The following is a 26,594-nucleotide window of genomic DNA, read 5'->3' on the forward strand; positions in this document are numbered from 1 at the left end:
GTTATTGGTATGTCATATAGGCTGTTCAGTATTGTATCTGGCGAATTTTTGAGTTAGCTTTGTAAACAGTACATTTAACTTATTTTAAAGTGCCTAGAGCTACCAATAAGGGCTTAAAAATTTAAATAAATTAATATTAATTTGGTTATTTATGTAGAAAATGCTATCATTTAAAGGATTAATACTCAGATTATACTTTTTCTTTCTACTAAAAGTTCTTTTAGATATTTTAATTAAAAAGATCTAGGGCTGACAAAATACCAAATACTGCTTTTCCACCCATGCTACTTCAATTATTTGAATGGACCAAATTCTGTTCTCAATTACACCAACCTAGACCTTTGATCTAGCAAGGCACTTAAGCACATGCCTAACTTTTAGCAAGTGAGAAGTCATACAGGACAACAGCCAAAAAGCCAGAAATGCTATAATATATTAAAGATATAACACAATTTTAAATGATTGTCTATCAAATAAAACATGCAGGAAACAAAACAAAAAGATAACTTCCAAAGAGATATATAAGCATATATTTAAAGGTCTTGTTAAGAAAAATGTCCTCAAATAAACGAATTTTTGATAAAATTACACTCAGCAGGATTTGAATGCATTACCTTTGAAAGAAAAAGCAGACAGTTTAGCCACTACCTAATATTAAGGGTATTTAACGGTATTATTTTGACCACCAGAGGGAGCCCATGTTGTCATTTCAGTATAGTAGAACTGTATGCATGGGAACATATTAAAATATAAAAGAGAGTTCAAACAAGCTCATATCAAGATCTACATGCAAAAACTCATGCCAATTACATCTAATTTATTGTGTATATAGATTATTCTGCAAAAGCAGTGAGAAGAAGAAAAATGAAGAATAGGAGCTTTCCTACATTTGGGATATATATTTTTCCACAAATAAGGCATATATTAAATTAATTTTCTATGCAATGTTAGCGGAATTAGGCTGGACCAAAACAAAAACAATGCGTCAATGTTACTGTCTGCGGTTAGAATTTATATTGTTAAGGGATCCCACAGAAAAAATAATATGATTATGTAATTAAAGCCCATAACATAATGCATACACACAAGGGGAGCTAATTAAAATTGCACATTCTGACACTGACTAACTTTTGAATGCTTGACTTTAAGGTTCTTTTAACATCGTTTTTTGGGTTTAATTTCCTAATTCAAAAACAAAAACCCCTCCAGAAATCCCAACATGAGAAACCATATTGAGCCCCAGCATAGGATACCAACAGGGTTGAGATCTTTAGGTCCGCAGCACAGATCTCTTCCACGTGAGCTAACAGAGTAAAAGATAGCAGTTGTAGGCTGTTATCCTCTCTGGGACCATCATTAGAGGAGGATAAGACACATGCTTTGGCAGAGGATTTCACAGTTAATTGCTGACAGGAAAGGAACGCAAAGACTGAAGACTTCTGAGTTCAATTCCAGGTTCTGTAGGAGAGTGGTTAGAGACTCTATGCACCTAGCCTGGGTTTTTCTCTGCTCCTATCTACCCCTGCCATCCTGCCTTCTTCCCCCTACTGTCTTGGTCCTGCAACTCCCTCTTCCCCTGTCTCCATAACCCCTGGGAATAGTCAGCCAGTTTCCTCCTGCTCCTTCTCACTGCCTGGGTGACAGCAGGAAATGCACTGAGAGCACAGAATTGACAGTCTTCCACCTTTCAGTTCCAGTGCCTGGCTCCACAGAGGCCCCTAGCAGCTGGGACAGAGGTGGCAAACCTGAGCCTGAGAAGGAGCCAGAATTTATCAATGAACATTGCCAAAGAGCCACAGTAATAAGTCAGCAGCACCCCCGTCAGTCCCCCGCCCGCCCCTGGCTCCCAACACCTCCCACCCACCAGCAACCCTGCCGATGAGCGCCTCCCACTCCCTGCCCACACCTCCCAATCATCTGTTTCATGGTAGCAGGAGGCTCTAGGGGGGAGGGGATGGGGGAAGAGCGAGGGCATGGCAGGCTCAGGGGAGGGGGTGGGAAGGGTGGAGTGGGAGCAGGGCCTGTGGCAGAACCAGGGAGTGAGCAGTGAGCACCCCCTGGCACATTGGAAAATTGGCGCCTGTAGCTCCAGCCCCGGAGTTGATGCCTATACAAGGAGCCGCACATTAACTTCTGAAGAGCAGCATGTGGCTCCGGAGCCAAAAGTTGGTCACCCCTTAGCTGGGAGAAATAATTGCAGAGAAAAGCTTGTTCAGTTCCTGCAGCCTTGAGCTGGCATGCATGTGCAGAATGTGCCCAGCGCAGATGGGATCTTTGGAGAATTTAGATGTCAAACTCTAACAAATCTCTCTAGCAAGCATGTGTGAACTGGGATTTTTCAGAGGCTTATACAGGGCCGCCCAGAGGATTCTGGGAGCCTGGGGTCTTAGGCGGTGGGGTGCCCCCGCTTCGGCGGTAATTCAGCGGTGGGGGGTCCTTCCACTCCAGGACCCGCCGCCGAAGTGCCCCGAAGACCCGCGGCAGGGGCCCCCCGCTGCTGAATTGCTGCCGAAGTGAGACCCGCCGGTGCAGCCAGGTCTTTGGCGGTAATTCGATGGCAGGGAGCCCCCACCGTGAGTCTTTGGGGCACGTCCCGGAACGGAAGGGCCCCCCGCCGCCGAATTACCACTGAAGACCCGGCTGCACTTCGGCAGCGGGGCCTGCTTCGGCGGTAATTCACTGGCTGGGGGTCCTTCCACCCCAGAATGGAAGGACCCCCTGCCGGTGAAGACCGGGAGTGGAAGAAGCTCCGGGGGCCCGGCCCCGCAAGAGTTTTCTGGGCCCACCGGAGGGAGTGAAGGACCCCGCTCCAGGGGCCCCAAAAAACTCTCGTGGGGGCCCCTGCGGGGCCCAGGGCCTGGGGCAAATTGCCCCTCTTGCCCCCCCCCCGGGCAGCCATGGGCTTATATCTTGGGCAAAGTGTTATGGGGATGACAAAAGGTGCATCCCTGATGCCAGGGTGACACCCACTGATAAATTTCAAGTCCCTGCATGGAAATGCTAGAGCTTCTCCAGGAAAAGACTAAGCATTACTTTATTTTATTTTTTTAACATGGACAAACAAAGTATTTTCCCCAACTTCATTCTCTGAAATGGCCAAACCAGTTTAGCTGAAACTTTCAGCCTCAGGCAGACCCCTGGCCTGGAATATTTCAACCCCAAAAGTTAAAGATTGGAAAAGTTATAAGCAACTGAAAATAGGGTTCTGTTGTATCAACCAAGCAAGGTACTAACAAACTTCAACAGGACTTTATTTTGAAAGTGGAAACCTCTTTACCAAGCTGCTGCTGCACCCTCTGTAACTTCCACTCAGCCTCCTCAACTCCTTCCCTCTCCTTCCTGCTTCCTGTCCTTTCAGATCCCAACAGCCAGTGCTCCCAGTTCTAATAATCACAAGCAACATCTAAACACCATGAGTCCCATGATGGAAAGTATCAGGCAACCTTAAATACAGGCCTGGCTCCCGGCTCTACCTGCACACAATCAGGACTCTCCTGTCTTATTATTCTTCTGTAACTTTTTCCAAAATATATCTGAGATGATCATAGATTCTGTCATTTAGCCTAGAAATTTGAGCTCAACTACTAGACCCAGTCATATCTAGGTTTAGTTCTATAAGACTTTTCAAAACTATTTCAAGAGACATTATCATACAATTATTAAACTTAACTAATCCAACAGAAAGCATTTATATTCTTTTTTCTAAGGTAAGAGAGTCTAGAATTGATTGTTTCCATTCCCCAAAATATAACTGATGACATTAACACAATCATTTCATATTTTGTTTCAGTTATTTTATGCTCAGTTTAATTGTGTCTTTGTATTAAATGATGTGCACTAAAGTAACCCCAAATGCAAATGAATTCCTGTTTGGTACAAAAAAATCACTTTGCAGCTTTCTTCAGACAGAAATGCATTTTTGATCCATTTTAATTGAACCAGGAATACTAAATGCTCCCATATAGTGGGATACTTGGAAGGCATACATTAGAAGAAAAATCTTATGTTACTCATCAAAAAAGAAAAAAGGTGAGAAGAGAAAAAATTAAGCTATGAACATACAGCTCAAATAATTAGATGGTGAATATGGAAAATCATCTATTCTAGAGCTATTAAAAGAATTAACATAAACTGAATAAGAGATGAATACATTTCATATTTAAAGAGTGGAATATATATTTAATTTGAAGCAAATTTATGAGCCATGTGAAAAGATTTGTGAATTATTTACATGCAAAATTAAAACAAGCAAGTTCTACGAAAATAATAAAAACAAAAAATTTGGAAATATATCAGGATCCGTGCAGGATGTTTTCTTACAGAACATAGTATTTTAAAGAGCTTCCTTTAAACCTCATCCACCTCAGTGCTTGGCTGATCTTTGAAGGGTACTCTAAACCAGTGATTCTCAACCAGGGGATCCGAGGCCCACTGGGGGGCCATGAGGTTTCACGGGGTCCTCCGAGCAGGGCCAGTGTTAGACTCACTGGGACCCTGGGCAGAAAGCTGAAGCGCCACTGCATGGGGCTGAAGCCTGGGGCCACAAGCCCTGCCACCCAGGGCTAAAGCCAAAGCCTGAGCAACTTAGCTTTGCGGGACCCCCTGTAGTATGGGGCCCCAGGCAATTGCCCTGCTTGCTACCCCCAATGCCTGCGTTGGCTTTATATGCAGAAAACGAGTTGTTGTGGCAGAGGTGAGCCGTGGAGTTTTTATAGCATCTTGGGGGCCTCAGAAAGAAAAAGCTTGAGAACCCTGCTCTAAACTGCATCTACCACCAGCATCATTAAGGGCCATTCCAGTAGCCAAGGATAACTGTGGCATAAGGATACTCCGGACATGCAATTTAGCATGAACCTAGTAGCTGTTCAAGTGGCTCTGCATTACACAAGGATTCATCTATACAGGGGGAATCCTTCTCTGGCTGCTAATGCTGGATTTAGGGCAACTTTGCATCCTGGATCAGTGCAAAGCTACCCCCACACATCTGAGAATCTGGACCTGTAGGCATATTTTCCAGGTCAATCAAATCTTCAATTGATAGCAGTATATGAGAATGGTACAAATTGTTCAGGTACTATAGTATTGGTATAATTCATAAATGCATATATAAATAAATCTGATATGCAGTAAACTAAACATTTGTGCATTTACACATTGTTTGGTGCACTGGCTTTTTCACTTCCAGTAAATAAAAAGAAGTATGAACTTGTGGCAAAGGCATAGAAGTATGAGCATAATCATGAGCTATTCTGTTCTACATAGGTTCCTATACCACACTCATCACCATAGTATCTGAGCATCTTTCAGTAGTGCACTAAGCAAAGTTACTAACATCTCATGTTTGTTCTCTCATCTCCCTGAAGAAGAATTGCATGTAAAGTGTTTTTTTGAATGTTTTTAAATATATATGTGTTCCTATATGTTTATGTCAGAAAAGTCAATATCAAAGAAAGGTTCTTTTCACTTAGAGAAGGTGGTGGTGTAATTTGTGATGGTCCTTGGTTCCTGGGGGAGTTCATCCCCAATCTTGACTGGCCCCAAGAAAGATCTGGGCCCTGCACACAGGAGCTTAACCCTCACTGCAGAAAGTTACATTGTGCCAGAGAAGTGAAATTGTCAACCACATTCTTCATCCCAGAGCTTTAGCTGATCTTTTAGATAACTTGGACCCAGGCCATTGAGCAACTTGAAGATAAGGGCTGAGACTCTGAACTTGACTTGACATTCTATGGGAAGCCAGTGTAGCGTGCAGAGGACAGGTTTGATGTGTTCACAGTAGTCTGTGTTGCTGAGGAGAGTAGCTGCAGCATTCTGGACCAAGTGGAATTTCCTAAGAGCTTGTGATGGGGTACACAAACCCCACAATGGTAACAGAGGATTAATGAGCTGCTCTGGGTTTAGCCAGCCTCACTCTGCCACACCTGCAAGAGATGCACGGACTGGAGGAGGAGGAGCTAAAAGGGAGAAGAACAGCTCACTTGCAAGCAGGCCAGGAAAGAGATTGGACCTGAGAAAAGAGCTGAGGGAAGACAGGATCTCTCCCTGCAACAACTGCCCAAAGGTGCCTCCCTGAGGGAAGAGAGACCCTGTTAGGGTTGCCAATTTTGGTTGGATATATTCCTGGAGATTTCATCGAATGACAATCTTTAATGAAAGATTAATCTTTAATTCCTGGAGACTCCAGGCTAATCTTGGAGGACTGGCAACCCTACCTGCTGCAGATACTCCCTGAGGGGGAGGCATTCCCTTCTCTCTTATATGGGCTCAGTGTTTGCATTAATTCCCCTTCTTTTGTCTATGGACTACCCAGCAGGGGAGAGACTGAGAAGTGACCTGGCCAAGGGCAAAGCCACCAGACGTGGCAGCTGCCACCCTGACGAGGAGCCACCACACCACACATGGCCACAAGGAGGTGAAAGGAGGCACATCTTCTCATCACAGACAGCAAACTCTGGACAATCCTGGGATAGTAGGAAGTGGCTGAGGGAGGGCAGCCTTAAGGTTTCCCAGGTGTCAGACCTTTAATAGGCCTCACGGGGCCCTGAGCTGGAGTCTGGTGGAGTGGGAGGGCCTGGGCTCCCCTACCAAACCTGCCTCCACAGTATGAAGGGCCTAAGCCCAGACTATGAGGAGATGCTCCGCATGAGCGAAGGCCACCATAGTGCTGAAGGCTTCATGCTCAGGTATTCTGTATTGCTGTAGGCCAACCAAGAGGTGACAAAGATGTGGTCAGCGTTTGCCAGGATGTGATAGTGTCTCCTAGTCAACTGGAGACAGTAGAAAGCATTACTCACAGATGCTGCCATGTGAAAGCTTAGCTGCAGTGAGGAATCCAGGAGCATTCTTAAGCTACAGACTGAATTGACCAATTGTGAACGTGTATCTTCAACCAAAGGTGATTGCACCATTGCTGCAAACCTTCCAAATGCTTTCCTTTGCCCACCAGCATCACCTGTGTTCTGCTTGGGTTCAGTTTCAGCCAGTTGATATCATCCATGAGCTGATCTCATCCAAGCACTGGGCCATCTGGGTGGTAGTCGTATGCCCATTTGTGGGGAAGGATAGGTAGAGCTGTGTGACATCAGCATATTTCTGGCACCCGAGTCCATATTTACCTAGTGGCTGCATGCAGATGTTGAATAGAACAGGAGAGAGCATCGATCCTTGTGGGATTCCACAAGTGAACTTCCGCTCTACTACTTCGCTTCAACTCTGCTACCAACTTCCTGTGTATCTCAAGTATGTCACCTAACCTCTCTGTGCCTGAGTTTCCTCATATGTAGAATGGAGATGATCATGCCTCACAGAGGTGTTGCGACCTTAATTCATTTTAGAAAGCTTTTAGAATGGAAGGTGCTATCTGAGTGCGTAGGATTACTATTATTAAGTTCATGGAAAAGTGTTAATTTTCATGCAGGATAAGGCTGGGTCAGGAAGTGTTATGCTGTTAGTGACAGAGCGGAAAAAGGAACTGCGTATGCAGTAGTGTCAGTATGCTTAATAAAGGCTAAAAGACATGATTAAGAAAGGTTACTATCTCTGAGGAAGAGGGACAGGCAGACAGGGAGAGGTGGAAGTGAACAAAAACAAATGGTTTCCTTTTTCAATTAGTTATATTCACATTAATGAAATGGGCTAAAGTATTCTTTTGCTTTATCTGATGTGAAGAGAGATTTTCAATTTCCACTTAAAAATTCTATTTTTTAAAGACATAAAATAAATGCATCATTTTAAAATACTATGTCCAGAAAGAAAAACATCCAAGCAACATTATATATCCCTGTAACTCTCCCACCCTGGCCCCAGCAGGAACAGACTCCGCTACTATTATTTCTTCCTGCTATTGTGGTTATTTTAAACCCAGACAGCATTACCAATACCTTATCATATGTGTGTTCCAATTGGTTAGTATGAAGGCAGAGAAGCACTTTTTGAACGGGAATTGGGATTATGGCTATTCTGTGCAGACAAGGTAAAATTCAGCCCTGTGTAAAGGGACAGTACAAGGGCTATGCATTACATAAATGCACTTAAGCCCTCAAAGTAGGTCTGAATGGTCTGAATTAGGACTATAATGGTGCCGTGGCTTGCATTGGCCCTCCTTCACAGGGATGCATTTCACCCACACACTCTTTCATCCCAGTGACTTTATTATAGAGATGAGCCCCAGATGTGAAGTTCTGATCCAGGCACAAGCTGTTGCAATTTCAACAGTAGCTGAATATATTTGAAACAACAGACCTTTTTTTTTTTTTTTTTACTGTCCTTGTCCTGGACCGGCAATGAGAAAGAGAAAAGTTCATCCACTGCCCTTTGATCCTGCAAAGACTAAAGCCCAGCTGTAGCCTGGGATTTTCCATGTGTGATAAAGTTACATATGTGTTCTAAGCCTTTGAAGGACTGCGACCTTTCCCCCCATTCCTTTTTATTGTTTTGCTGTTTTTCCAATTTAATGCTATATTTATTCTTTTCTATTTTCAAAGTAGTGAAGGATGATGTGTGATTTACCTTATTACAGTTTTTAGATACTGGGCCAAGAGCATTATTAGACATATTCTCCTTGTCAGGCATCCCTAAAAGAAAACAGGGAATACATCAATACAGCATATTGTGCATTCTCTAAATACTAAAGCAACCATTCATGAAAATAATAAAAAATTTAGGAGGGTGTTAGCAGTTTGAATACATGTGCATTTACTTATGAAGTTGAGTACTTAGTGTAAGTTTGATCCACATTATTCAGAAATGAAAAATGTACTTCCTACCTACGGATGAAAGCTGTAAAGATGAAATGCCCATTAAGAATAACAAATGTGTAAATCCTACATGTATCGGCAGGTTAAGCAGACCTCCCCCAATTTTAAGATTTCAAGACTGTACATGGGCATTTGGCTGGGCACACACAAAACTCAGAAATTTTTGTGCCCAGGGATTACACTGCGTTTTAATATTTATAAACAAAAATAGCACTGCCCATAACAACCTATTGTTCTATAAAACATAATATATAATATAACATTGGTATGTGTTTCTTTAGAAGAATGTTCTGTGTTAAAATGTCATATGAATCCCATGGGATGCAGCAATAAGCACTGAAGATACAACAAATATACCAAATGCATAAACGTACTGGCCAACATTTGCAGATTTGAGCAACTAAAGTTAGACATCCTACATCCATATTCAGGCCCGAAATAAACATCCTTGATTTTCAGAAGTGCTGAGCATCTACAACTCCCAAAGACTTCATTTCAATTTAGATACCTAAGTGGGGATTTAGGTACCTAGATAGGCACACAAGTTTGGATGTGTTGCCCTCAGCACTTAACACAAACACTGAATGCAGTCCTGAAATTGACTGGTGTGTAGTAGGTAATTGTTCCTTGCTATCCCCCATTTCTCACTGCTTTCAGCTGAAAAATGGGTAGGTAAAAGAAAGAAAGTTGGGGCACACCATCCCCCCTCCTCCTCTTTTTTTTTTTTTTTTTTTACGGTGGACACGGACACCGCTTCCTGTCCACACTAAAAAAAGACCATGCATCCAGGAGTGGCGCCAGAGTTTCTGGCACCCTCGGCAGAATTTGGGGGGCGGCATTTTGTGCACTCCCCATGGGGCGCGCGGCAGCTTCTGGTTCCACTCCCATCGCACCGCCGAAGAAGGACCCCAAAATGCCACAGGCAACAGCGGAAGTCACTGAGCTGCTCAATTGCCTGTCGCTGTTTTCCGCGGCACATTGGCAAAAGGTCCTTCTTCGGCGGCACAATGGGAGCGGAACCAGAAGCTCCCATGCGCCCCGTGGGAGTGCACAAAATGCCGCCCCCCGAATCCTGGCGCCCTAGGTGACTGCCTAGAGTTGCCTAATGGAAGCTCCGGCCCTGCATGCATCACAATGCTTAAAGAGAACAAAACTCCAATATCTAAGGAGGAGTGACTTTTTAAAAACTGATTTCCAAATATATATATATATATTTACTTACTGTCATTGTTAGAGCCACTTTCCATAACACCATAAGGAGGAGCCAGAAGTCCTGACATGTACTGTCGATATTTCTGAAAAACAGTGACAAATTCACTAAGATACAGATATACATTCCATTCCTTGGATGAATGGAAGTTTGAATTCATGACGTCTGCTCTCTTGTGCTTCATACGCACCTGAGCTGTATATTAATGGCCAGTAAGAAATGTCCTATCATATCATAAAGCTATAATAAATGCTTTATCATTTAAACAATTGCTTGCTCTTTTGATCTATGTTCATTGCACTGGCTTTATCAAAAGTCATAATGCATTTCCACTCACCTCCCTTCCTGACCTACCCAGAGTGTATGATTTTGGGTTCCAGCATAAGCTGATATAGTACACAGAAGTGTACATGAAGACATGAGCATTTATGCAACTTTTTGTAAGGCTTGCTTGAAATTAAACCAAATTGAACAAGTTGTTTTATCTTAGAGGGAGGAGGGAAGGCCACTAATTAAGAACATAACATAAGAATGGCTATACTGGGTCAGACCAAAGGTCCGTCTAACCCAGGGGTCGGCAACCTTTCAGAAGCGGTGTACCGAGTCTTCATTTATTCACTCTAATTTAAGGTTTTGCGTGCCAGTAATACATTTTAATGTTTTTAGAAGGTCTCTTTCTATAAGTCTATAATATATAACTAAACTATTGTTGTATGTAAAGTAAATAAGGTTTTTAAAATGTTTAAGAAGCTTCATTTAAAATCAAATTAAAATGCAGAGGCCCCCGGACTGGCGGCCAGGACCCGGGCAGTGTGAGTGCCACTGAAAATCAGCTTGTGTGCTGTCTTCGGCATACATGCCATAGGTTGCCTAACCCTGATCTAACCAGTATCCTGTCTTCCAACCATGGCCAGTGCCAGATCATTCAGAGGGAGCAAACAGAACAAGGCATTATATCGAGTGATCCACCCGTCATCCAGTCTCGGCTTGTAGCAGTCAGATGTTTAGAAACACCCAGAGCACAGGGTTGTGTCCCTGACCATCTTGGCTGATAGCCAACAATGGATCTATTCTCCATGAACTTATCTAATTCTTTTTTGAACTCAGTTATACTTTTGACCGTCACAACATCCCATCGCAATGAGTTCCACAGGTTGACTGTGCATTGTGTGAAGAATTAATATGGGGTTCATCAGTAAGAATTTTTTACTGCATATTATCATCATCTTGCCTACAGTTTCTACGCTAGACACAGTTTAAAATAGATCCCAACAAATTGTAAATTGAGGGTGACAATTCTGAATTATTTATTCCGTCACATTAAATAAACAGAGGTTTCCAAAACCACAAAAGCATAGTACACGTTAATACACTGTTTCAATAGTTAAACTGCATTAACAGTCGGAACTTTGGATTGATGAAAATAGTGTCTATTACATCGCTGTAAGCATTATAATCATAACAGGTGCACAGTAATTGATATTGTTCTTCAATGAATGTTGGTACCGTGTAGACATGATCAATAGCACTCAAAGCTTATGTAACCTGCTGTCTGGGATTTAAGTAACTCACTACTAACCTGGGAAATAATATTATGGGAAACATTGTCCTATTTAATACAAAACTATATAGGGAATACCTACAGGCAGTTTTGTTTTCAATCATATACTGCTGTCATGCTTAAGGGTAAACGTTTGGAATTGGCAGGCAATCAGCTTATACCCAAGGGAATACTAACACTAATTAACAGGGTAGGATGTATCTTGTAGCCTGGCTATATATGCACTGAGCTGAAGTTGAACAAAATAACTAGTTTAAATGCATATAGGTTTCAACTAAGTATACATTAACGATTGAACCACAAAACTTCTTTCATAATACAGTTTTAATTAAAAAGGTTTATTCTTTGCCCTGTGGGACTGGCTTGATGTATTTGCTTTAAATATGTTGTCTGCTGGATTTTAACGGTTGCCTGAATTACTTTTTCAAAATTTCTTCTGTGTGGAATTGGATATAAAAATGCCATTAGTTCTGGTACTAAAGAATGAATGCCTTGTATTCTAAATGGTAACAAAAGCTACAAACTGTATATTCATCTTAATAACCCAACCCTATTTTTAGACAAATTTTACATACTAAAAGCTTAGTAATATTTTATTTAAACCTCATACATAAGCCACCTACAAACTATTAGGAGCAAAATATTTGCCATCATAAGTAAGTATTCCTGGGGCTTTAGCCCTTATAAAATCCTCCTCTCTTCCACATTGTGTGTCTCTTCTGCATACCACACTCAACACTTGTCCTGTGAATGAAATTTCCAATGACATCACTAAGAGACCCACAGAGAGCAGCAGAGATTAGAATTTTGCCCTTAGTTTTAAAAAAATGTGCGTTTCTCACCATCACATCATGTTCCTTGTCAACTGCAGCACTGTAGTTTGTTCTCTGGCTAATTATTTAATATGCTTCCTGACTTACACTGCTTATGAAAGGAAACAGGTAATATACGTCATTTCCAAAAATGATTTGGGACTAACTCAGTGAAAAATACAAAGAGAACTCTTAATGAACCACAGCCACATACACACAGACATTACTGCTGTCGGCAGGCATTCAACCTTCAGCACCAAAAGTGCAAAGTTTTACACTTCTCTTTGCTGTGGGATGTAACTAGCCTGTATAATTGCTATGGTCAGCCAAAAAGGGAGAGAGATAATTACACTCAAGCAACCAGTGATACCCAATACCACTGGGAGCTGATACGTTAGGGCTGCTGGAATCCCATGTGGCTTTCTGTGCAGGGCCAGCTCCAGGCCACAGCGCGCCAAGCGCGTGCTTGGGGCGGCACGCCACAGGGGGCGCTCTGCCGGTTGCTGGGAGGGCGGAAGGCAACTCCACCAGAGCCGTGGGACCAGCTGACCGTCCGCAGAAATGCCTGCGGGAGGTTCACTGGAGCCGCGGGACCGGCGAGTGGCATAGTGCCCCCCGCGGCATGCCGCCGTGCTTGGGGCGGCGAAATTGCTAGAGCCGGCCCTGTTTCTGTGTTATAGAAACCTACCATTATTTAAACCACAACCCCAGTTTTAAGTACCTCAGAACTTTGTAGATGGTCTCTAGCAGTATAACAGGTCCAATATTTCAGGCTCATCTCAGATATTATTTTCTTAATTATTTGGGTTCACAATGCTTAAACTTTGGAATATCACTATCTTCCCTGCATATGTGCAGACATAGCCACACGCAGCCCAGTGTTACACCAGAGGAAGCCACAGCAAACAAGGCAAAAAGCCTGAAAGGCAGATAGTCAGATTTACGCCACTAGAAGACCCTCCCATTCCACTCTGGTGTGCCTGCTCAGGGGACCAGTACAGCAATGGGCATTGCTGGCCAGCAAGGCAGTAAAGCCAACATTACTGGGGAGGCACTGATTCACTGCCTCCCCTTAGAAATCTCTGCTCTAAACGACTTTAGGGGCCTCAGCAGAAACTAAAGCTGCCCTCCCTACTACAGCAGAAAGATTGAGAGAAGACAGGCATCAGTACCATCAGTGCTTTCCTGTTAGAATAACCCTCCCACCTAGGGTGCAGGTTGCCAAAAGGAGGTGCAATTCACGCCACTTTGTATTGGCTTTGGATGAATATGGCTCAATGTAACTAAAAAGGAGCCTTCCCTCAGTCAAATTAATGCCAAAGGACATTCACTCGCAGAGAGGTTAGATTATCCCGTGCTGAGGAAGCATGTGTGCTAAGGCTGCATAAAGATTCACAGTATCCGGCTGAGTAATAGAGTCCCAAGCATGCCATCTTTCAAAGCTGAGATAATGAGGAAAATACAATATTCAATGCAAGACCTAGCTTGTTACTGCAGTGTCTGTAAATAAAAAGAAAATGTGATAAACAAAAGTGTTCTGCTTGGGAACATTTGCAATGATTCCGCAGATTAAAAGAACCAAATATTTACACAAGATTTCTTAGAATGCATTCCGTTTGTGGTACGAGCCCTAAGAAAAAGTGTCTTACAAAAGGCAAGAGTAGCTTTCAAATCACCAGCAGCCTGCTTATTACTAGGAGCCCTGAAAATCTGTAAAAACAACATGACAGCAGGTTTCCAAGCTCCACTCAATGACCTATTCATCGTGTCTTCATTACACTTTCTAAATCTACCAATTTACAAACTCCGTGATGCAACAGTTTAAAGGTTAGACCCTCCCTGCATCTTCTGAACAAATTCAGGACCCTGCAGATTAACATCAATAATAAAGACACTAGTTTTTAACCAGAGCACTTCTATAATGTCCATGCAGTTGAGAAAATTAAACCTGACACTTTTATCTCCTGAAGCAAAGGAGAGTTTTAAAGTGCAAACACTAGAGGAAAACTAAGGAGGACAACATATTCTTCAGAATGGGGGGTGGGGGAATGATGCTAGTGAATTTTCACATGCTTACAGTTTTTAAAGACACACACAAGCATGCTTTTCAGAGCATCCCCCACACACTGTTAGTTGGATCGTGTTCAGTGGTACTTGGCTGCTGGTCTCAAATTATGTTTCCATTATAACTAGATTTCCTTCCACAGCATTAACATAATTTGGCAAAGACTCTTACATAACAGCTTTTAAAAAGACATTTGTTTATTTTTAGTGCCAACATAAACTCTTTACGAGCCCATTCAATGCTATTAGGAAGGACAGTGACTGTGAACTATTGGGGATACCTGGAGGATAAAATGTGCTAAATTACCATCCACTCCCTTCCCTTTTCTATTGCAAATCTCTGAAGCAAAGAATGGAAAGGACACATTGTAAGCAAAAGTCACCTATTTAGCACAAACACGACAAATAAAATCATATGCTATTTAACGATGTGTCCAAGTATAAGATCCTATGTTTGCTCCCCCCCTCACTGCTTTATAATATGTAAGGGGGAGCAGAGCCACAAAAATCCTGCAAACAGGGGTCGTACCGATGGCAAATTCTGCTGCACACAGCTGCCTCTGTCCCTTCCACAAGAACTATGAAAAAGCTCAGCACTAAATCAACAAAGGGGCATACATCACAGGGGAAAGGATGGAACTGGGGAACAGTCACCCTACATGGTATGTTCCTCTTTCCACTATGAGTAGGGTGACCAGACAGCAAATGTGAAAAATCGGGATGGGGGTAGGGGGTAATAGGAGCCTGTATAAGAAAAAGACCCAAAAATCGGGACTGTCCCTATAAAAACAGGACATCTATGAGCCACACATTATGCACCAAAACAGGAACCATTACTGCAGCTTGCATTGACAAAAAGGGGGAAAATACAGAGTTCAGGTATTGGATAGAAGCCAATGCCAATGCTGGCCAGCCCTGGAGAGTGGAGGATGCAGCAGAGAAGCAACCGTTCAAAAATGGCTTTCCTTACTTAGGTTGTTTCCTTGCAAGTGAGTGAGTGTGAGAATCGAACAGAGTCCACAGGTTCAGAAACAAAAGATCAATTCCCCAACTAAGTATCTTTCTTAGTCTTTGAAATCTTCTCCAGATTTACAGAACACTCATTACTTTATACTAGTCAGCTATATTCAGGCTCTGCAGAGGTGAGCATCAGGAGCTAGTTACAATTCCTTAACGTGGCGGGTCAATCTATGACAGTGCTGCCCCGACTGGAGCACCCTAGCAATTGGTCTCAGCAGAGTGGAGCTCTGTGCTGGAGTTTGGTGGAAGAGCTGGTCGCAGGAACTGGCTCCACCAGCTTTATGTCAGTGGGAGTTCCTTTCCATCAGGGGAATCCCCTGTTGCCAATTTTCAAGCACAATCTGATCCCTAAATGGCACAAAAGGGCCTGATCGTATTGAAAGATCTAGCCCGAGTTGTCTATTTTCTTAATATGATAAATATTTGATCAACACCGATGCCCTCAAAAACTGCTTCTTCTGAGCTTTGGTCATACTGCTCGTACCAGGCAAAACAAACAATTCAGGCTTATATGGCATGTTGCTACTTCCTGTATTCATACGGAATCTGAATTTTCACCAAAATTATACTGAATGACAGAAAATAGGCAAACGAGCTGCATTAAGTCCCCCTTCTTACTACAACACCAAGCACAGATCATTCTTTTCAAAAACAAACTTTTACAATATGGCTAATATTCTTTGTGTCACTCTTCATTGGACTAAAGGCAGGCCTAAGTCTTGGATAAATGGCCTAACATTTCTGCATGTTCTGTGATAACATTGCATTCATCAGCAGATGATGGTAAAGCTATTAGGCATTTTCTCACTTTCTATACTGTGCATGTTCCTAAAGAAAAACCATATGACACATTCACATTTGTACCATATTATGTTCTGAGACTTGCAGAAACTCACTGGCATGATTCTGATTTAAGATATTGCTTGCTCAGTATATCAGGGTAATTAGTGAGTGTAAATGCAAGATCAAATAGAAAAAAAAACCACACCGCAAGTCAATGTCACTTAATTGAATGTCATAAAAAGGACTTGCCCAAGGGCTATTTATTATTGGAAAGTAAATCCTTGACTGAGGTTGCAGTAATATCATTACTACTACTGCCATAACTGACTCAGATGTTAACCCAATCTACATTGGAGTGGTGATAAGCACCTGAAAAAACTATTCAGATGAGGGCAAACTTTGAGGAAGTGAAGCAACTCAGGTTCCTCAGCATCAATGGTCCAAAACTTCACCTACTGATTAAGCAATTTCGACTTTATTTAAAAATTGATCTTTAAAGCAAAATTGACTCCAGAACAAAAAACTGTTCACACCACATGCTCCATGCTCTCTTAAATGGGAGTTCAAGACGGTGGCAAAGGAAGTAACCCAGGCATGTAAGAAATGAACAGGGATTCTTGTGTGGATTGCACTCTAAAATGTGCTTTTGAAAAATATCTGTCTGAATTTAATTTTTCTCACATCTCCAAAGAGGGGGGGATTAATCTGTGTCATTCCATTACTTATAGATGTGTATTGAACAGCATGCATCCTAGCAGAAATCCAATTGGATGAGGTAAATTGCATCTCCCGGTAGTATCCATGTGACTTACAGTCAAGAGAACCTAATGAAAATAGTCTGAACTTTGTTCACAAATACAAAGCAGCTATTGGATGGTAATACAATAAGATAGAATAATGTAAAATACGTATTGTATCACCACACTGCATATCACAGTACTCAATGTTTAGATATGAGTTATGGAGTGCATACACTGTACTATGGGATAATTTTTATCTCAGTACAAAAAGAAGTACATAAACTACATACATACATGATTTGTGTTGGACAGTGCTTTAAAATCTATTATATATTCCTAAATACTAACATATATACCATGCAGCCAATATAATGAAATTCAAGTATTTTCTAAAATAATTTAAAAAAATTAGAAAGGAAAATGGAGACTAAATTAAATGAAAAAAATAAGGCAACAAGTAAAGATTAAACATATTTTTCCTGAAATGCAGAAAGAGAATGAATAAAAAGTGATACTAAAATGTTTTATTGCACAGGTACAAAGCAGACATTTTTTTATTCAAACGTTCTCTAAATATATCAGCGCTACTCGCAAAACCTCACGGCCAAAAGTCAGTTGACTTCCGACCCCAGAATTAACCCAATTAATGGCTGCTACTCTGAAAGCAGTACATATTGCACAATGTACACACAAAATTAATCCTGCACATTTTTCCTTGTTTATTTACCACTTTTCAAAATGTTTTCAGCTTAGTTCTAATCAAATTTGTTTTAGCGTTTATTTCACTTCTGTGTCTTGGGGGCATATTTTTTCTGCCACATTCCTGCTTAAATCAATTTACTGTGCTTGAAAAACTTTGTATGCAGTATTTGCTCGATTACAGAATCTCCTTGAGTTTAAGTCAAGAAGAAAAATGTGCCCAGTTCATTGAAATCATGCCAAATAAGAGACGTCGCTAAGAGAGATAAATTCTAGACAACAGTGCACTGTAAAAAAATCAGCTCCCAGGGAAATTAATGCATGAACAATGATTAAACAAATTACTCAGTTCTATTCTACTACCTCTAATTTAAATATAGAAATGACATCATGCAGCTCTCTGGTTCTAAACTCAGCATGTTTAATTCTGTTTCCTAGAGGAATCCACTTAGTAAATGAATGAAGGGGATTGTGCATGCTCAAATGAGGGCAGAAAAATATATATAAAGGAAAACAAATGACCCATCTGCAACATGTATTCTTTCACTCCACTTCTAAAATTGTGACATAAATCATTTACTTATACTAAGTAAGTTACAACTAAACATCTTTAAAGTGAAGTTCAAGTAGAAAGTCCCTAAAAAAAGAACATTATGGGATTCCATCCATATATATTCTCTCTCAATGATCTCCATGCTGAATTTGTTCAGTAGACAAATCAGATAATGATTTCTCTAAGTGTCCTGGCTGCAATCTTAACCCAGTATCTGAAAATTAAGCTGTGTTCTTTCTGCCTCTTCTATTATAACTTATAAAGATTCTGCAAATCACAGCTTAGCTGGAAATGTTCTGAATGATGCATGCAGCAGAACAGTATCTATCTCTCTCTTCAAGCTGTTCTTGAGTGCTAACAATTGTAAAACTATGTTTTTAACAGTGAAGTCAACAGATATGACTTGAAAACACACACAGAGCAGAACTATTGAGTCAAAGTGCTGTTTGAACATAACCGTTTTTCTGACAATGGTCATCCTTTCAGTTCCATGCACAGCACTAACTCAGCAGAACACCTTAGTTCTCGCCAAGTCTGACAACATTGCCAGGGTCCAATTCTCAAAGGGGTGAGCTATTCTGGAACAATTTCCACAATTTGTTGGCTATAAAAGGGATCCTTTCGATATTAGGCAGGTGCAGTTCCTTTTTCCACACATATTACTTTAATAATGAGAGTACTGAAGAAGTGCTCTTACAGGTCAGTTTGATGTGGGTGGGTAGCCTGTAAGAAGGTGCAGAGACTCTTGTGAGAAGCTAACAAATAGGTGGATGAGGCCAGGGGCACCCCCAGAAATTTTTCACATGGTATGCACCACCAATCCCTGTGGAGCTATCTCTGCTGCAGCTGCTGGCCCCACTGCCTTGCCCACCAAGTCTGTGCCAGCCTCAGCCTCATCCCCCACCCTTTCAGCCTGGCCTGCCCAGGTGCAGTGTCACTCCCCATCCCAGAGAGGGGACATGGGCTGCTGGAAGGTGGTGAGAGGTTGGGTAGGCCTCCAAGGGAGAGGGAGGGGGGCCTGTTGTGGAAGCTAGCTTCATGGCAGTAGCAAGGAGGAACAACATTGGCTGCCCCACCGCCACTCAGGTTTGGCCCCACTGGCTCTCCAGCATTACACACAGCGGGGTTAAAACCGAGTGAGTGGTGCTGCAATCTAGTGCACAGTGGTTGCAGTGCCACTTGGGTTTGCCAAATTTGCCAAATGTGAGTGGCGCTGCTGCCCCTGTGCACCAGGTTGCAACGTCACTCACTTAGCTTTGGTTCTGCCAACAACACCAGTCATGATGGAGGGCCAGCAGGGCCAAACCTGAACGTGGGACAACCAGAGCCACTCCTCCTCCCCACACCCAATGGTACACGCCATACATAACGTGCATATGGCTACAGCTGCCACTAGATGAGGCTGGCATTTGTCAGGTCCTGACAAACATCTATAGGCTGCCTTCTGCGCTACATCTGACACATGGAGCCCCTCTCTGAACTGATCCATCTGTCCCTTCCTGGAGCAGATCCTCAGCTGGTGTAATGTGTCACAGGCAATGAGCCTGTGGCAATTTACATCATTTGAGGATCTACCCCTCTATCTACTCCTCCTCCATATTACTGTTCTTCTCAGACACCTATAAGAAATCAGCCTATTAATTATGGATAAGATGAAGGACAGATGGGGATACAGCTGGCATTATATGAAAATACACAATTTTAAAAATCGAATATGTATTTCATATAAAAAGTATATATATTTGATCAGATCCTGTCTCCTCTACAACCAAATGTCATTTGCAACCTTAGATTTAGATTAGGGACTATGGTTGTGTGTACATGTACAGTGGCTAGCACAATGGAGCCCTATCCCTGCCTGGTGCTCCTAGGTACTATAGTACTATAAATATAGTAAATATGTTATTGTTATATTTCATAACAGGTGTTGGGTAAATCCTACTCTCTATTAATGTTCATATTCTTCTGTATCCATCAAGGTAGCAATGAAGCATAAGATCTGGTCCACTTCAAGATCCCAGTGGCATGGATAAAGTTATGCAAGAAAAATTTATATTGCTCTTTTTTCAATAGTAGTAATGTTGACTAGGGTAGATTAAGACTGAGTAGCCTAAATATGTCCCCCTTGTCCTGGCTCCCCAAACGTATATTGGTACCAGCAGCTGGGGAAATAAAAGACAACAGCTGATTTGCCATCTATGTGAGCATACTGTGTTGAGTTATGCCAATTTTTGGAAGAATGACCACAGCTTGATCACATGACTATCTAAAATATAACCACTGCAGCACAGTAAAGAGACCTACCTCTTCATCCAACTTTAACAACCATCATGCCCAAGGTACATTACATAACCTATATCTCATTGTAACACTGACTCCATCCCTCGACCTTGACAAGTCACTGAACACCTCTGCCTCTGTTTGCCTCACATGTATAAAAGGGAGTGGGAAAGCACTCATCAACATACCTAACAGGGGCATTTTGTTTGTAAAGCATTCTGAAAACATTGCAGGTATTATTACTGTAACGTGCCCAACTGTTTCTGATTTCCTCACATGCATAGCATGTAAAAAAGGGAATAATATGTATTGGAGAGGTTCATAACGTTCTCTGAACCAAACTCTTGTTCCACCACGACAATGTTCTCTTCCAAATGTGTTAGGATGATATACATTAATAGCCTGTGCTTGAATGTTATGAAAAAAGAGGGCTGATTGGAACAAAAGTGAACAGTAATTAAGTACAAGTTACTTATATCAAGTATCCAGTGAACGTTCTGCTGAAGTGGAAGGTATAAGTTGTGCTCTTATAGAGTGAAATTCTATAGAGTTAGCACAAGGTCTATGCAGCACTTAAATCCTAAACATAGGACTTCAGTAGGATGTAAATGGTGCACAGAGGTCTCATGAGAGCCCTAGAGATCAATAGAGTGAGCTGATGTGTAATACTGGTGTTCATATTTACAACTCCCAAACAGGGAAATGTTCTTCAACAAGCTTGTTTTCCGCTGGAAGAAAACCATGCATTAAATCCTAGCATCATTGAAATCAATGGCAACCCCCATGATGAGTTCAATAGAACAAGACTTCACCTTGAGCTTTTACCTCTCATAAAAACCATCTGCCATCTGAAGCCCTTCTACCATAAAATCAGTTCTTTTGACAGGTAATCCCATAATGAGAAGCCAATTTCTGCAATGATTATATCTAACAAAAATGAGTTTATTTGGTAAGTGCATGTAAATAAAATATAAATGTGTTTTCCTCTGAGTGCAGCTCAATGAATTATCTTTTCTTCAACGGTTTTTTTAAAATATTACTTTAATTATAACAAGAGTAGCTTTAATAGCAGTTTGTACATATCTCTCAATGTTGTTGCAAAACCTCAACATGCTATAGGAAAATCAAAGCAAAAAACCCCAAACACTTGAGTACAGACTGTACAATTTTATTGCAATTTGTGTGTGCATGCCTTGATCTGCCCAGTGCATGGAGAACAGTGTGGCACTGACAAACAATTCAAAAAAATCTGATAAGTATTATTTAAGAGGATTGTGTAAGGCCTGGGCCCCACACCAAAAACACAGTCACTATTATAGCACCACTGAAGTTAATCTGCCAGTTCATGTGGCTCAGAACCCACCACACCCAAAACATTATATAGGTTGTAGGGTAATTAGTGCCACTCACAGTGTTTCCACAATAGTGCTTCCAAGTTGCAGGGCTCCCCCCTCCATGAATGGCATGTAGCTCATCATTTCTGCGGGATCTGACACAGAGCAGCTGACAATATATATCTCCAGATCAGTGGCACCGCTATGGGCACCCGCATGGCCCCACAATATGCCAATATTTTTATGGCCGACCTGGAACAACGCTTCCTCAGCTCTCATACACTCACGCCCCTTCTCTACCTACGCTATATTGATGACATTTTCATCATCTGGACCCATGGGAAGGAGTCTCTGGAAAAATTCCACCACGATTTCAACAGCTTCCACCCCACCATCAACCTCAGCCTGGACCAATCTACACAGAAGGTCCACTTCCTAGACATCATGGTGCAAATAGGTGATGGTCACATTAACATCACCCTATACTGAAAACCTACCGACCGCTATGCCTACCTTCATGCCTCCAGCTCCCATCCCGGGCACACCACACGATCCATTGTCTACAGCCAAGCACTGAGATACAACCGCATCTGCTCTAACCCCTCAGACAGAGACCAACACCTACAAAATCTCCACCAAGCATTCTCAAAACTACAATACCCGTACAAGGAAATAAGGAAACAGATCAACAGAGCCAGACGTGTACCCAGAAGCCTCCTACTGCAAGACAAACCCAAGAAAGAAACCAACAGGACTCCACTGGCCATCACATACAGTCCCCAGGTAAAACCCCTCCAACTCATCGTCAGGGATCTACAACCCATCCTGGACAATGATCCCACACTTTCACAGGCCTTGGGTGGCAGGCCAGTCCTCACCCACAGACAACCTGCCAACCTGAAACATATTCTCACCAGTAACTGCACACCGCATCATAGTAACTCTAGCTCAGGAACCAATCCATGCAACAAACCTCGATGCCAACTCTACCCACATATCTACACCAGCGACACCATCACAGGACCTAACCAGATCAGCCACACCATCAGCGGTTCATTCACCTGCACGTCCACCAATGTAATATACGCCATCATATGCCAGCAATGCCCTTCTGCTATATACATCGGCCAAACTGGACAATCTCTACGGAAAAGGATAAATGGACACAAATCAGACATTAGGAATGGCAATATACAAAAACCTGTAGGAGAATACTTCAACCTCCCTGGCCACACTGTAGCAGACCTTAAGGTGGCCATCCTGCAGCAAAAAAACTTCAGGACCAGACTTCAAAGAGAAACTGCCGAACTTCAGTTCATCTGCAAATTTGACACCATCAGCTCAGGATTAAACAAGACTGTGAATGGCTTGCCAACTACAAAACCAGTTTCTCCTCCCTTGGTTTTCACACCTCAACTGCTAGAACAGGGCCTCATCCTCCCTGACTGAACTAACCTCATTATCTCTAGCTTGCTTGCATATATATATATATATATATACACACACACACCTGCCCCTGGAAATTTCCACTACATGCATCTGACAAAGTGGGTATTCACCCATGAAAGCTCATGCTCCAAAACGTCCATTAGTCTATAAGGTGTCACAGGATTCTTTGCTGCTTTTACAGTTCCAGACTAACACAGCTACTCCTCTGATACAAGTTGCAACCATATTTCAACTATTTTCTACCACAGTTAAGCCCTAGCATGGTTGTACTATCAGCGTGGCTGCATAGGGTACGTCTACACTATGGGATTATTACGATTTTACAAAACCGGTTTTGTAAAACAGATTGTATACAGTCGAGTGCACGTGGCCACACTAAGCACATTAATTCGGCGGTGTGTGTCCATGGTCCGAGGCTAGCGCCGATTTCCGGAGTGTTGCACTGTGGGTAGCTATTCCATAGCTATCCCATAGTTCCCACAGTCTCCCCCGCCCCTTGGAATTCTGGGTTGAGATGCCTGATGGGGCAAAAATCATTGTCACGGGTGGTTCTGGGTAAATGTCGTCACTCATTCCTTCCTCCGGGAAAACAACGGCAGATAATCATTTCACGCCCTTTTTCCCTGGATTGCCCTGGCAGACGTCATAGCACGGCAACCATGGAGCCCGTTCAGCTTTTTTTTTACTGTCACCGTATGTGTACTGGATGCTGCTAACAGAGGCGTTACTGCAGCGCTACACAGTAGCATTCGTTTGCTTTTGCATGATAGTAGAGACGGTTATCAGTCGTTCTGTACCGTCTGCTGCCATTGTAAATTGGCAATGAGATGATGGCTATCTGTCGTTCTGTACTGTCTGCTGCTATCATGGGTGCCCCGGCTGAGATCGGCCGGAGGCGCAAAGGCAAAACTGGCAATGACTCCCCAAGTCAATCCCTCCTTTATGGTTTCTAAAAATAGAGTCAGTCCTGCCTAGAATATGGGGCAAGTATACTAGAGAACCAGTGTACCAGAGAGCACAGCTGCTCCGTGTCAGATCCCGCAGAAATGATGAGCTGCATGCCATTCACGGAGGGGGGCCCTGCAACAACCCCACCTGTTGCTTCCCTCCTCCCCCAACCTTCCTGGGCTACCGTGGCAGTGTCCCCCCCATTTGTGTCATGAAGTATTAAAGAATGCAGAAATAAGAAACAGTGACTTGTTAGTGAGATAAAATGATGGGGAGGCAGCCTCCCGGTGCTATGACAGTCAAAGCAGAACATTAAGCAGTGCGGGGGAGAGGAGCCCAGCATCCCGCTGCTATGATAGTCCAGGCAGTACAGAATCTTTTCTTTACACATGAAAGGGAGGGGGCTGATGGAGCTCAGCCCCCAGTTGCTATTGATGAGGACGGTTACCAGCCGTTCTGTACCATCTACTGGGAATGACCGGGAATCATTCCTATTTTTACCCAGGCGCCCCTGGCCAGCCTCACCTGATGCCAGCCAGGAGCACTCACAGGCTCATGACAAGGACGGCTAGCATTCCTACTGCACCATCTGCCACCAGGGAGGGGAGAGGAGCGGATACTGCTCTTCACTGCCGCAGCATCGCGTCTACCAGCAGCATTCAGTAGACATAGGGTGACATTGAAAGAAGTCAAGAAACAATTTCTTTCCCTTTTCTTTCACGTGGGGGCAGAGGGAGTAAATTGTTGAGCTATACCCTGAACCACACCGGACAATGTTTGAACCTACAGGCATTGGGAGCTCAGCCAAGAATGTAAATATTTTTCGGAGACTGCTGTGGACTGTGGGATAGCTGGAGTCCTCAGTACCCCCTCCCTCCCTCCATGAGTGTCTATTTGATTCTTTGGCTTTCCATTACCATTTCCATTACTTGTCACGCAGCACTGTGTAGCCTGGAGATTTTTTTCAAAAACTTTGGCATTTCGTCTTCTGTAACGCAGCTCTGATAGAACAGATTTGTCTCCCTATACAGCGATCAGATCCAGTATCTCCCGTAGGGTCCATGCTGGAGCTTTTTTTGGATTTGGGACTGCATCGCCACCCGTGCTGATCAGAGCTCCACGCTGGGCAAACAGGAAATGAAATTCAAAAGTGCGTGGGGCTTTTCCTGTTTACCTGGCCACTGTATCCAAGTTCAGATTGCTGTCCAGAGCGATCACAGTGGTGCACTGTGGGATACCGCCCGGAGGCCAATACCGTCAATTTGCGGCCACACTAACCCTAATCCGATATGGTAATACCGATTTTAGCGCTACTCCTCCCGTTGGGGAGGAGTACAGAAACCGATTTAAAGAGCCCTTTATATCGATATAAAGGGCCTCGTAGTGTGGACGGGTACAGCGTTAAATTGGTTTAACGCTGCTAAAATCACTTTAAATGCGTAGTGTAGACCAGGCCATAGTTAGAAGCTATGCTGATAAACCATGCTTGATTCCTCCTATGAGAGCAGTCTGAAGTGCAGTTTTTAATATATGGAGATATACCTATCTCATAGAACTGGAAGGGACCCTGAAAGGTAATCAAGTCCAGCCCCATGCCTTCACTAGCAGGATCAAGTACTGATTTTGCCCAAGGTCCCTAAATGGCCCCCTCAAGGATTGAGCTCAAAACCTGGGTTTAGCAGGCCAATGCTCAAACCACTGAGCTATCCCTCCCCACCCTTCTTCTAATGTGTTTGTTTGTAATAAAGCCCTGTCTGTATTGGGCCTCAAGGCTTCAAAATCTAGAGATGTAAATGAGTAAATAGATGTTAAGTACTATCATTATACACTACAAAGCAACCAGCATTAACAATGGTGGTTAAATCTGATTGCAGTTCAACTGTGTTGTAACATATGAAGAGGGCCAAATTGTGTTGTAACCTACAAAGTAACTGCCAACCGTATTGATTTGGATGAGGTAGTCCCAAGTTTTTGACCTCTGTCTCCAGTCCACCCAGACAACTTCCTCAGCCTGAAAACACTTAATTTATACTGTAGTTATCCATTTCAGCTACTAAAGCTGTTCCACTCACTACTGCTGTGCAGATCGAAACAGCACGACTAGATGCAGGCTCTCAGCCTACCTTAAGTGTTTTTCTCTGCAGGCAGCTTCACCTGTTTCTCCCCAGCCCAAATTGCATTTTCAGCCCCCATCCTGAAAGGGTGCAATGAAAGAAAGCAGGTCTTGGAGACTGCGAAGAAGGAGAGAAATCCCACTGAGGCAAGGCTTAGAAAGGCAAAAAAATATATAACTTAAGCAGAACCTCTTTTACTAGAGAAGGGAGATGAGCAGAAACACATGAAATCAGATAGGGGGCTTGCCATGCACAAAGAATTAACCTGGAA

The 26,594-nt window shown here is 42.8% G+C and overlaps 1 protein-coding gene across 4 annotated transcripts in view; it reads right to left on the reverse strand.

The window, feature by feature from the left end:
• Positions 1–26,594, reverse strand: part of RAPGEF4 (Rap guanine nucleotide exchange factor 4) — a 236,470-nt gene that overhangs the window by 97,279 nt on the left and 112,597 nt on the right. For all 4 annotated transcript variants that reach the window (XM_050968980.1, XM_050968979.1, XM_050968978.1 and 1 more), the window contains 2 exons: positions 9,979–10,051; positions 8,509–8,573 (listed from right to left, as the gene is read on the reverse strand). In XM_050968980.1, the coding sequence (XP_050824937.1) occupies positions 8,509–8,573; positions 9,979–10,051 (138 nt within the window). The remainder of the gene's footprint in view (positions 1–8,508; positions 8,574–9,978; positions 10,052–26,594) is intronic.

Source organism: Gopherus flavomarginatus, chromosome 10 (genome assembly GCF_025201925.1).
Source record: "Gopherus flavomarginatus isolate rGopFla2 chromosome 10, rGopFla2.mat.asm, whole genome shotgun sequence".
Taxonomy (NCBI): domain Eukaryota; kingdom Metazoa; phylum Chordata; order Testudines; family Testudinidae; genus Gopherus; species Gopherus flavomarginatus.